Raw genomic sequence first — 12,780 nt, 5'->3', positions numbered from 1 at the left:
CACATGGAAGAGTACAATACAGTCTGTTGGGTTGAGATTTTTGGAGACATTTTCTATGTTATGTATGTGAAGTTCAAATATTTTGTGATAATTTTACTTTGTTTTATTATGAAATATAATGTTTAGGCAAGTGTGTGAAACAAAAGTGGATGGTATAGTGAGGAACTACAGTATAGGAACACCTAAATACTGGTTTCAGAGGAGGCAATGGCACCCCACTCCAGTACTCTTGCCTGGGAAACCCCATGGAAGGAGGAGCCTGGTAGGCTGCAGCCCATGGGGTCGCGAAGAGTCGGACACGACTGATGCGACTTAGCAGCAGCAGCAGCAAATAGTGGTCTGGACTGGTTTGCTAGAAGTGAGAGCCTGTGTTAATAAGGCTTGGTTCCTGAGCTCATTTTAGCTTTGCCTTCTTTCATCTGCTAGATTCAGTTGGTGAAAGTGAAAGTTGCTCAGTCGTGTCCAACTCTTTGCGACCCCATGGACAGTTCTCCAGGCCAGAATACTAGGGTGGGTAGCCATTTTCTTCTCCAGGGGATCTTACCAACCCAGGGATCAAACCCAGGTTCCCTGCATTGCAGGCAGATTCTTTACCAGCTGAGCCACAAGGGAAGCAGGTTCAGTTGGTAGCAAAGGAAAACCAGGGTATGTCATTTTATTAGAGCAAGTCTTCCTTTCTACTAAAAAGGATACCAGTTTTTTCTGATGGCCAAAGAGAAGCATCATTTTCACATGCAGGGCTGCACTTTGGTTATCAACTGTAAATTAGATAGCAATTACCATTCTATCAATTTATTTCCAGGCAGAAACCAGGCAGTTTTCCTCTCCCTTGACAGTTCTGCCTCACTCACTAGTGATTTCCACTATCCACTTCCATCCTTGGTTCTGTATATGTCAGGAGAGAAATAGTCAGGAAAACAGTCAAACTGATGCTCCATCAGTTAACTTCCTTAATGGCTATCTGTAGAAGAAGTCATTTAAACAGCTGGCCTAGGTGGATGGTGGATAGAGGTGGGGGAAGACCCAATATTTGGGTGTCAGAGCACCTTCCCCACACAGTATTTCTTGCCACATGACCATCTCCATCCCACCTGGCTGGAAATAGGTACGTACCTGGAGTTTTCTGTTTGGGGTTAATGGATCTTGGACATACTGACATGATTACATGAGTGCTGAGTCCAAGTTGTCACATAAAGTGTTCTCAGCAGAGCTTCTACCTACCCCAATCCCCTGGCTTTGACCATCCCCAAATCACACTTAATCCTATTTTTCATTTGCTCCTTTCCCCACTGCATCTTCAACTCCAGCATTGATCCCTGTTAGAATGAGTGCCAACCCCCCCCCCACAACTTTGTTTTCTTACTGCTAACCTCTACTGCATACTCTTAAGGTAATGGGGATAGAGTGCCAGTCACAAGAATGCCAATTACAGAGGGCAAAAATCATCCAGGCCAAAATTCAATGATAATTTTAGTAGTGATGTTTATAGATTCCCGAGAGCACCCCTGGATACAGAGAAAGCTTTATATGCAAAATCTACTTTAAGAGGCATGTGATCACTCAATAGTGTGACCCATATGTAATTAGGCATTTGAAGCCATTTTATTTTCTGCTCATTAGTGTAAAATATACCATTTTATGTAACTGACCTGATAATTTTAGCTGAGAAATACTCTTTAGTATTATATCATCATCCTAAGAAGAGAGGTGAGTAGGGAGGAACAACTTAAAAGTGAAAATAAAATGCCTTTTACTGATAAGACACATCTCCACTGGAGATGGAATATGTGCAGAGTGTTTTGACATTGCTCTTTTTCTTACTGAAAAGAGAATGAGAAAGGTAAAAATACAAGTGAAACTGTTTTCATGAAGGGAATCTTCTCCAGAAATACATGAAGGAAAAAAGGACATTAAAAATGGTCTCCCTTTATTTAGCAACTAATCATGGTTAAGTTATCGGAGAAGGTAATGGCACCGCACTCCAGTACTCTTGCCTGGAAAATCCCATGGACGGAGGAGCCTGGTGGGCTACAGTCCATGGGGTCGCTAAGAGTCGGACACGACTGAGCGACTTCACTTTCACTTTTCACTTTCATGCATTGGAGAAGGAAATGGCAACCCACTCCAGTGTTCTTGCCTGGAGAATCCCAGGGACGGCGGAGCCTGGTGGGCTGCCGTCTATGGGGTCGCACAGAGTCGGACACGACTGAAGCGACTTAGCAGCAGCAGCAGCAGCAGCATGGTTAAGTTGGGAGACTTTTTAAACATCTGTGAAGTCTCCTAAAGAAAATGTCTAATAACTATTTACAAAAGTAAGATTATAGGGAGAATTTTAGGTTAATAAATTACTAAATTATGTCTTGGTTTGATTCTAATTTTTAAAAATGGGTTTTGTTGTTCAGTTGCTCAGGCGCGTCCAACTCTGTGACCCCATGGACTGCAGCATACCAGGCTTCCCTGTCCTTCACTGTCTTCTGGAGTTTGCTCGAACTCATGTCCAGTGGGTTTTACAGATCAGTAAAGAAACCTCTGGGAGAACATCTTCCAAAATAATGATTATGTCTGGCTGTTGGAATTGCTGGTGTTTTCCCTCTTTGCATTATCTCTATTTTAATATTTTTAACATGAAAACTGTATTATTTGATACTTGGTTAAGAAAAACACTTAGAACTTTATAATAAAATAGCTTTGTTTAATTTTTATTACTTTCAATATTTTACTGAATATTTTAATATTCAGTGGGAAAATTATGACGAAATTATAATCTTGGAAGAAAAAACATACAAGTTGGTATGATGGTAAAACACTGGCTTTGGGAGTTTTAGACCTAAGTTTAAGTTCCACTCTTTTACTAACTAAAAGATCTTGAGTAAGTAAAATAACTTTATGAGTTCTCAATTTTCTTAGCATAAAATAGGAAAGAGTGCTTCAGAGCGTTTCCAGGGTCCCTTTCTTGCTTTCCCATTCCATGTAGTGAATCTTGAGCCCGCACTATATGGCTGCGGCAAACTACTGCCACCTGGTGGCGATTATCTAAAGTTGCTGCTGCTGCTGCTGCTAAGTCGCTTCAGTCGTGTCCGACCCTGTGCGACCCCATTGACGGCAGCCCACCAGGCTCCCCCGTCCCTGGGATTCTCCAGGCAAGAACACTAAAGGGGGCTCTATTTAAGGTATAAAATCACCATTCATTTATTCACACTTGTAATTGCCTAGCATCTATGTGCTGGACAAGTGCCAGCATCATCATTCCTTCAATTTAGCGTTTTTCTAGATGATATAGGTGAAACAACTAGACATGAGCTGTCACAGACTAGCTACATGACCTTGAGGACATCATTTAACCACTCTTGAGTCTCTACCATCCTATCTGAAAAATATAAGAATATCCACCTTACAGTATAAGAAATCTAGAGTTGATGGATGTGAAGTATCTCACTCAGTCCATAGCAAAGAATATTTTGTCAATAAATGATCACAATTATCTTCAGGAAGGTTACTGTCTAGCAAGGGAAGTAAGATAAACACAGAAATCTCCACAGCAGGCGATATGCCTTGAAAATATAAAGGAGACCCAAGGCATAGTCATAAAATGCCAAAACTGAAATTCAAATAGACTGGAATGTAAAGGACATGTAGAAACTCACTGGTAAGTATTCTAGAGTTGTAGGTTGCACATTCACTCTGGAGGGTTCTAAACGCCAGGGAAGCAATAGCCAGCCATGCAAATGTTTGGGACAAAGAGTAACATCACTAGAGCTGAGCTTCAAGAGCTGATATTCTAATATCTAACATCTGTGACAGATAATCGAATGTCTGTGACACTGAGGTTAACAAGCCATTGCTGAAATAGCCAGCTAATGAACACAGAAGTTGGTGAAGGAAAGATGGATGGAAATGACACTGAGAAACCACAAAAACAAAATTGAGGCTGAATCTTCAAAGCTGACCTAAGACATCGTTAGATATGAACTGCCTGAGCCTAAAGGAGGCTGAAATGTGTTAGGGGTTATGAAACCAACCATCCACAGTAGTTACAGGGCTAAGCTCCAACTTCCTGATTAAAGTCTTATACCACTTCTCTGGGACTTCCCTTGTGGCTCAGCTGGTCAAGAATCCGCCTGCAATGCGGGAGACCCGGAATCCCCTAGAGACGGGAAAGGCTACCCACTCCAGTATTCTGGCCTGGAGAATTCCATGGACTGCACAGTCCATGGGATTGCAGAGAATCGGACATGACTAAGTGACTTTCACTCACTCACTCACCCCTTCTCCACTCAGGAATGATGTTAACTCAACTTTCTATTCAGTTATGAAGACTGAACCAAATACAAGCTTAGCTTTCTCACCACACATTGTACAAGTAGATAAAAAAGTAAACGCTTTGTGACTATTTTCTAGTGCACAAAGGGCTACAGGGGAAATGTTACGACAAAATACTCTTCGCCAGGTCCAGTCCACTCTGACTATTAGAAAGGGCATTATACTTGAAAAAAAATCCTAAGTGTGTCCCCATTTAAAAACCTCTGCGAGATTTATAATGACTTTAATTTTAGTGAACATGAAATATTTTTTTCTGACATCTTAGAGAAGCAGGCAATTTCAGAGATGATATTTTGACAAATAGTAGCATAGATCAGGACAAATGACAGGAAGCTCTCATAAAAGAGACTTGACTAGAGCAAAGGCAAATATATATTTGCCTTTATATATATATTATATATTATATATAGTATATAAATATATATATATATTTATATATATAAATATATAATCCCCTGCAGATATATGTTTGGAATGTAAGCATTATATTTTTGAGCATGATAGGGAAAATAATATTAGAAAGAGGCTAATGCTGTGTGGGAGTCCTGTCAGGTGGTGATTGTAGGATGATTCCCTACTTTGTGCAATAATACTGTTCAGGAAAAAGAAGGTGCCCGTTGACTGAGACTGTGTGTGATTATCATAGAAGAGATGAAACAGATTTTCATAGTCAGAAAAATCAATGTACTGCCAAAGAAGAGAAGCTGTTTGATGATAAGGCAATACAAAACTTCAAAGGGTAACTTACAAATGTTCCCTAATTCATTTCAGCCTAAACTTATCCCCGTGCTGTCTCACGCTGTCCGCCAGCTCTTTTGCTGGAATATGTTACCCAGTCGCCTTGGAATCATTACTGGGTCTCCTTGGAATGGAAACTGTGTCAGACTGCAGGGGTGAGTAGGAGGGAAAATTGTGCTGGCAGAAGCAGAGGAAGTGTTTTTTCAATTTAGAGCCAGAAGTGAGTGCTGACATTGTCTCGCATGTGTTTGGGGACAATGGCACATGCCAATGGTAACACGTCCACTTTTCCATGTCCCTTGCTCAGGGGCCTTTGGCAAGACGCTGCAGAAGCCACAGCTACTTTCCCCCCCTCCATCCCCCAAATCTCTGACTCCTCTCCTCCCTTTGGGGATGTTAAAAGAGGACAAGAGGCACAGTTTCCACCTTTGTATTATTAGCGTAATCATCCAGAGTGAATTCTCTCATTCTTCCTGCACATGTATTTCAATGTGAATAGTCTTTCTTCCTTACATGACTTCACTTCCTCTCTTTGTAAGCACATCTTTTAGGGGATTTGAACATTAATTGCAGCTGACTTCAGAGTCTTGCTAAGCAAAGCTTTCATTTTCTAGGCCAAAGTAGACACAGTGAAAGGAGCCATTGCCAGTTGATGCTAAGATAGGAGAGAGACTGGGTTAATCACCGTCAGGAGCTGGGGGTGCCCCTCTCTCTCCCCCTCTCCAAGTTCATAGTTGGGAGGAGGGTTCAGACTCTGGGTCTCGCATGCCTCTCTGATGAGTCTAGCATGATGGTTGTCTAGCTCTTGGATATTGCAATATAGTTGAGTAGCAACCAAAAAATTGTTTTTTAAAGATAGTTTTATTTATGTATGATACAATGCCTACATTGAACATCTGTTGTTAAAAGGCAAAAATAATTACTCTTTTGCCACATTTTACCTGTTATTTCTCCCCAAGAGTTGTTTGTAAGTATAGAAACTTTTAACTGCTTTGTCCTGATGTACTTATCTGTAACTTTTTTTAATGTTAACTTTTGTTTACTTAAAGAAAAATACAGATAAGTTTCAGCTCACCCCACAGCCTGTGAGATCTTAGTTTCCTGACCAGGGATCAAACCCGTGCCCTCAGCATTGAAAGCTCGGAGTCCTAACCACTGGACCACCAGGGAATTCCCTGTATTAACTTTTATTTCTATTGTCAGGACTTCAATTAGAATACAAATTGTAAGTGGAGGAGAACTAACTTTTATAAAAATGCTATATACTCCAGGTGTTATGCTAGTTTTACCTGATGATATTTTGTAAAGCTGGAGCAGAATTCCTTTTAGGGATTTCTTGAATTTGTAGGGAAGCTCCTCCCAGTATTAGAGTGGGGTGCCAGAGCTCAAGGCTTGCTTGGGCAACCTGAGAAGGAGGAAGAGGCAGTGAAATTCAGAAGTTGTGGGAAGGGATCCCAAAATGTGATAGGAGGCTAATCGGAGAAGGGAGTGGAAGCCAGAGAAATTTCCTGCATCAGAGATGACAAAGGAGCTTATTCTTTCAAATATTTTAATGCAAATTTCAATCATGAACAAGAATAGAACATAGAGTATGATGAACCCCACATATTCATCACTCAACTTCAACATTTATCAGCTCTTAGCTGATTTTGTTTCTTCTAGATTCCCACCTATTCCCCCATCCCCAACCGCAATGAATTATTTTGAAACAAAGTCCAGACATAGTTATCACTGCATAGATTACATTTTAATCTGTTTGATGAGCCATCTGTGCTGTAGCTTCCCTCCTATTGCCCAAACATCAATAAAGTTTCCAACATGTACAGCTTAAGTGTCACACTGGAGGGAGGCAAAGAGCAAAACAAATTTGCATTTGGGCCAAAGTGGATAAAGAATACGACAGTAGTATTAAACTTGAGGCGGAGCTGAGACTGAGCAGAGCTCCCAAGAATTCTTGAAATTATTGGGGGATGACGAGGGGAAGAAAGTGATTCTACATTTTCTACAGGAAGTCAGAGTTCATGCAGGGCTGTGTGTGTGTGTGTGTGTGTGTGTGTGTGTGTGTGTGTGTTTTATTATTAAAATGGGTGACTCTAAAAGAATGGAAGACTTGGGGACAGCCAGACAGCTGGCATTTGGGTTATAGTTGAATATTCCAAGTTTCCTTTTCTTGAAAGGAAAGAAAATACTAAATTTAAACGCCATTTTTCAGTTTCTCAGTCAATAATTTCCCTTTCTGTCTCTTGTACAAATTCAGTCTCTAGACAGCAATGCAAGGGATTTATTCCACATGAAGCCTGTCAGACACATGAAATATCTGGAGAAGAATTGTTCGGCAACCCCAAACCCAATTCAGTTTTCAACTGCTTTGTTTGTAGCTCTGATTAAGTCACTGTTTTCAATAACTTGTGGTGAACCAGCGAAAATTACCAATGGTAATAAAAAGTGGACCTAAATTCTTGCATAATTCTCCCACAGCATTCTCACAGAAAATAGGGGTGATATTTGGACTAAATATAGATTTGCTAGATTAATAGTGCTCTTCAAGTTTATAGGGGACTGGAATGCAAAAGTAGGAAGTCAAGAAACACCTGGAGTAATAGGCAAATTTAGCCTTGGAGTACAGAATGAAGCAGGGCAAAGGCTAATAGAGTTTTGCCAAGAAAAAGCACTGGTCATAGCAAACACCCTCTTCCAACAACACAAGAGAAGATTCTACACATGGACATCACCAGATGTCAGTACCAAAATCAGATTGATATATTCTTTGCAGCCAAAGATGGAGAAGCTCTATACAGTCAGCAAAAACAAGACCAGGAGTTGACTGTCACTCAGATCATGAACTCCTTATTGCCAAATTCAGACTTAAATTGAAGAAAGTAGAGAAAACCACTAGATCATTCAGGTATGACCTAAATCAAATCCATTACGATTATACAGTGGAAGTGAGAAATAGATTTAAGGGACTAGATCTGATAGACAGAGTGCCTGATGAACTATGGACAGAGGTTTGTGACATTGTACAGGAGACAGGGATCAAGACCATCCCCAAGGAAAAGAAATGCAAAAAGCAAAATGGCTATCTGAGGAGGCCTTACAAATAGCTGTGAACAGAAGAGAGGCAAAAAGCAAAGACGAAAAGGAACGATATACCCATTTGAATGCATAGTTCCAAAGAATAGCAAGGAGAGATAAGAAGCTTTCCTCAGTGATCAGTGCAAAGAAATAGAAGAAAACAATAGAATGGGAAAGACTAGAGATCTCTTCAAGAAAATTAGAGATACCAAGGAAACATTTCATGCTAAGATGGGCTCAATAAAGGACAGAAATGATATGGACCTAACAGAAGCAGAAGATATTAAGAAGAGGTGGCAAGAATACACAGAAGAAATATAAAAAAAGATCTTCACTACCCAGATAATCACGATGGTGGGATCACTCACCTAGAGCCAGACATCCTGGAATGCAAAGTCAAATGGGCCTTAGGAAGCATCTCTATGAATAAAGCTAGTGGAGATGATGGAAATCCAGTTGAGCTATCTCAAATCCTAAAAGATGATGCTGTGAAAGTGCTGCTCTCAATATGCCAGCAAATTTGGAAAAGTCAGCAGTGGCCACAGGACTGGAAAAGGTCAGTTTTCATACCAATCCCAAAGAAAGGCGATGCCAAAGAAGGCTCATACTACTGCACAATTGCATTCATCTCACACGCTAGCAAAGTAATGCTTAAAATTCTCCAAGCCAGACTTCAACAGTATGTGAACCGTGAACTTCCAGATGTTCAAGCTGGTTTTAGAAAAGGCAGAGGAACCAGAGATCAAATTGGCAACATCAGCTGGATCATCGAAAAAGCAAGAGAGTTCCAGAAAAACTACTATTTCTGCTTCATTGACTATGCGAAAGCCTTTGACTGTGTGGATCACAATAAACTGTGGAAAATTCTTCAAGAGATGGGGATACCAGACCACCTGACCTGCCTCTTGAGAAATCTGTATGCAGGTCAGGAAGCAACAGTTAGAACTGGCCATGGAACAACAGACTGGTTCCAAATAGGAAAAGGAGTACGTCAAGGCTGTATAGTGTCACCCTGCTTATTTAACTTATATGTAGAGTACATCATGAGAAACACTGGGCTGGAGGAAGCACAAGCTGGAATCAAGATTGCTGGGAGAAATATCAGTAACCTCAGATATTCAGATGACACTACCCTTATGGCAGAAGGTGAAGAAGGACTAAAGAGCTTCTTGATGAAAGTGAAAGAGGAGAGTAAAAACGTTGGCTTAAAACTCAACATTCATAAAACTAAGATCATGGCATCTGGTCCCATCACTTCATGGCAAACAGATGGGGAAACAGTGGAAACAGTGGCAGATTTTATTTTGGGGGGCTCCAAAATCACTGTAGATGGTGATTGCAGCCATGAAATTAAAAGACGCTTGCTCCTTGGAAGGAAAGTTATGACCAACCTAGACAGCATAATAAAAAGCAGAGACATTACTTTGCCAACAAAGGTCCGTCTAGTCAAGGCTATGGTTTTTCTAGTAGTCATGTATGGATGTGAGAGTTGGACTATGAAGAAATCTGAATGCCAAAGAACTGATGGTTTTGAACTGTGGTGTTGGAGAAGACTCTTGAGAGTCCCTTGGACTGCAAGAAAATCCAACCAGTCCATCCTAAAGGAGATCAGTCCTGAGTGTTCATTGGAAGGACTGATGTTGAAGCTGAAACTCCAATACTTTGGCCACCTAATCCTCAGAACTGACTCATTAGAAAAGACCCTGATGCTAGAAAAGTTTGAAGGCAGGAGGAGAAGGGGACGACAGAGGATGAGATGGTTGGATGGCATCACTGACTCAATGGACATGATTTTGAGTAGACTCCGGGAGTTGGTGATGGACAGGGAGGCCTGACGTGCTGTAGTTCATGGGGGTGGCAAAGAGTCGGATATGACTGAGCAACTGAACTGAACTGAACTGAGGATTACAGATAATAAAAAGAGGAATTTGAGATTGGAGGTGACATCTTAAAAACCATTACACGGTTGATAATTGCTCAAGTATGTCTACTGTTGCATATACCGTGACCCTTTTTGCATACTTACAGCATGAGTTATGGGGGCTTCCCAGATGGCTCAGTGGTTAAAGAATCCTCCTGCCAATATGGGAGATGCAGGGGAAGCCAATTTAATCCCTGGGTTGGGAAGATCCCCTGGAGGAGGGCATGGCAACCCACTCTGGTATTCTTGCATGGAGAACCCCATGGACAGAGGAGCCTAGTTGGCTGTAGCCCATGGGGTCGCAAAGAGTCGGACATGACCATCACACACGCACACACAGCAGAGTTACAGATGAGTTATTTCCAGAGTGCTTTATCCTGAGAATTGCTATTCATATACTAGTAGAAAGAAATTTTTCTTTGAGAGAAGAAAATGACAACTTTTCTATCTAACGTCTTTCTGTCTTAGGAAAAGACAGAGGCTCTATCTGAAAAAACACAAATTATAAGTAATATTAAGATAAAATATTGTTGAGAATATTACTATTCAGAGGCCTTAGAAAATGATATTCAAACATCCACTAGATGTCACTTGATGTTTGCTTTTTGTAAAGGTAGCATATTTCTTTTTTGGTTTATCTGCAATTATGAATCAATGACTCCCAGTGGGTCCAAGCTGGCAGAAAACAAGATGCAGCAATATTTGAGTGAATGCAGGCAAAAGTCATTAAATGAGAACAATGATTATAACTTTCAATAAGATTTGGGTGGTTGTGGGGTTTGCATAATCCCTCCTGGCATTTGCAAGGGTGAGGAGAAGCCAGGAGCTTTGCCCTCCTGCTGGGTTTAAACAAAAAATGGAAAATTGTAATGAACAACTAGATTTTTCCTATCTTCCATTTTCTTTTCTCTTTCTCTTCTCTCCCATTTTTAGGAGAATGCAGTTTTAAAACGATGGCCCTTTAATGAAGGTATTTTGCAGCATTTTAAGATCAATTTTTCTTTGTTCAAATATCTACTCACAAATTAGAACTCCTTTAATCCACATTATCTCATTGAAGGGCATGTGACCAAAGTAAATGGAGAAGATGTCTAGAAATTTTGTGAAGGTTCTCTGGGGTTATCCACTTCCTGTATTTGCTAAAAATCTAATAATCAGTTCCAGTAGAGACCATGTATCCTGGGGTTTTGTTTTGTGTAACAGCTATTTGTTTATTTTTTTAAACTGTCATTGTATTTTGGCTTCATGATGGTTAAATAAGACTTGGTATTAAGTAAACTTCTCTGACCCTGCCTATTTCCTGTCTTGTCAAACCTTTCCTTGTAAGAATAACAGTGTTCTTTTATTTGGTAGTGTGCAGCATGATGTTTTTGGCATGCTCCACATTTTTGACTTGCAAAAATTTGTGACCTTAAGTGTGAGAGAAGTGAATGCTTGCTTTAGTACCTCATGGGGTCCTAATCTTACAAACAGTCCTGCTGCATACATGTGAGAGTTGCAAAAGGATTATCAGCATATTTATTCCCCAAATATAAAAAATAATCATGAAGAATAGATTTTTTGCTAAATTACTAAAACTGTCAAACAAATGAATACTTGGTGAACATTTTGCTACTATTAAACTTACATAATTCCTCCAATTAACCTAGCTATACAAAGACAATGTACTTTCATTTACTGTGTTCAATTACTGTGTTTAATTCATACTTTTAAAAACATATTTTCAAACCAACATACAGGAGATGGCAGGGGAGTTACCAATATTCCAAGTAAAGGAAGAGCATGAATATCCTAGTTGCCTAACCTTTACATATCCAGATCTAAATGTCTGTCACATGGATTCTATAACATAAGAACCACCAAAATCAAAAGTCTCAACCACCCCATACTTTTTTTAATGGGTAGCTATTTGATAGCATTTTCTCTCGTTTGCCTTTCGATAATGCACATATTATGAAAATCAAAACCATGGTGAACATCTCTTACTTTTAAAGATTAACAACTGCTAAATATTTGTCTTGAAATATTGAGAAGTAATTGGAACACGAAGATGGTAGATTGAGCTGATTTGAAAATGTCATAGAATAAATCTTTACAATCACATGGCAGTAATTCTGGTTATTTTCTGAAAGTCTCAGCTAAAAAAATTTTCCTAAATATCTGAAATAGATGGAATTTGATAAAAAATACTGTCATTGAGCAATTCTGGTTTTCATCTTTAGAAATATTGTTCTAATAAAGAGTCTGAGATAGGCAGTAACAAAGAAAAAATTGAGAACTGAAAAGACACATGTATCAAACTGTTCTGGAATATTTTTTTTCTCTAAAAGTCTGAAACACAGAGCTATAAACTCAGTTTAAGATCGTCTTAAACTTGTCCTCAAACTTCCCTCTGTTGCTTATTGTCATTAAGCATTTCTTTTTTTTCCAGAGGTGAATCTAAAGAGATTTATATAGTATTATCAAGATGTATTGCATTTATACCACACATATATGCTTTCCTATACTGTAATCCAAACACTATTTTATTGTCTTCCTTTTATAGAAATAAAAAAGAAGTACAGTACTAGAAATTGATTTATTATCTTTTCTACTTTTTAATATAAAGTTTTAATATGACATAATAAAATGAAAAGTATTTTAAACAATTAAAAGCCAGCCTGTTTTAAAGAAACATTCTTCAAGTAAAAAAGATGAAAATCCAGAATAAAACCTGAAAGTTTTGG

The 12,780-nt window shown here is 39.4% G+C and overlaps 1 protein-coding gene across 18 annotated transcripts in view; it reads left to right on the top strand.

The window, feature by feature from the left end:
* The window catches only part of DUT (deoxyuridine triphosphatase), a 71,307-nt gene that overhangs the window by 14,637 nt on the left and 43,890 nt on the right, over window positions 1–12,780 (top strand). For 6 of the 18 annotated variants that reach the window (XM_081508536.1, XM_081508554.1, XM_081508556.1 and 3 more), the window contains exon 7: window positions 5,092–5,213. In XM_081508536.1, the coding sequence (XP_081364662.1) occupies window positions 5,092–5,213 (122 nt within the window). Of the gene's footprint in view, window positions 1–2,402; window positions 2,582–5,091; window positions 5,214–10,987; window positions 12,619–12,780 lie in introns of those variants that run through there. The other 12 variants (XM_081508552.1, XM_081508539.1, XM_081508537.1 and 9 more) reach the window with 5 other exon arrangements.

The sequence above is a fragment of the Giraffa tippelskirchi genome, chromosome 7 (assembly GCF_054371585.1).
Source record: "Giraffa tippelskirchi isolate mGirTip1 chromosome 7, T2T-mGirTip1v1.2.pri, whole genome shotgun sequence".
Classification (NCBI taxonomy): Eukaryota; Metazoa; Chordata; class Mammalia; order Artiodactyla; family Giraffidae; genus Giraffa; species Giraffa tippelskirchi.
Note: the sequence above shows the minus strand (reverse complement) of the source record. Positions and strands in the feature narration are given on the sequence as shown.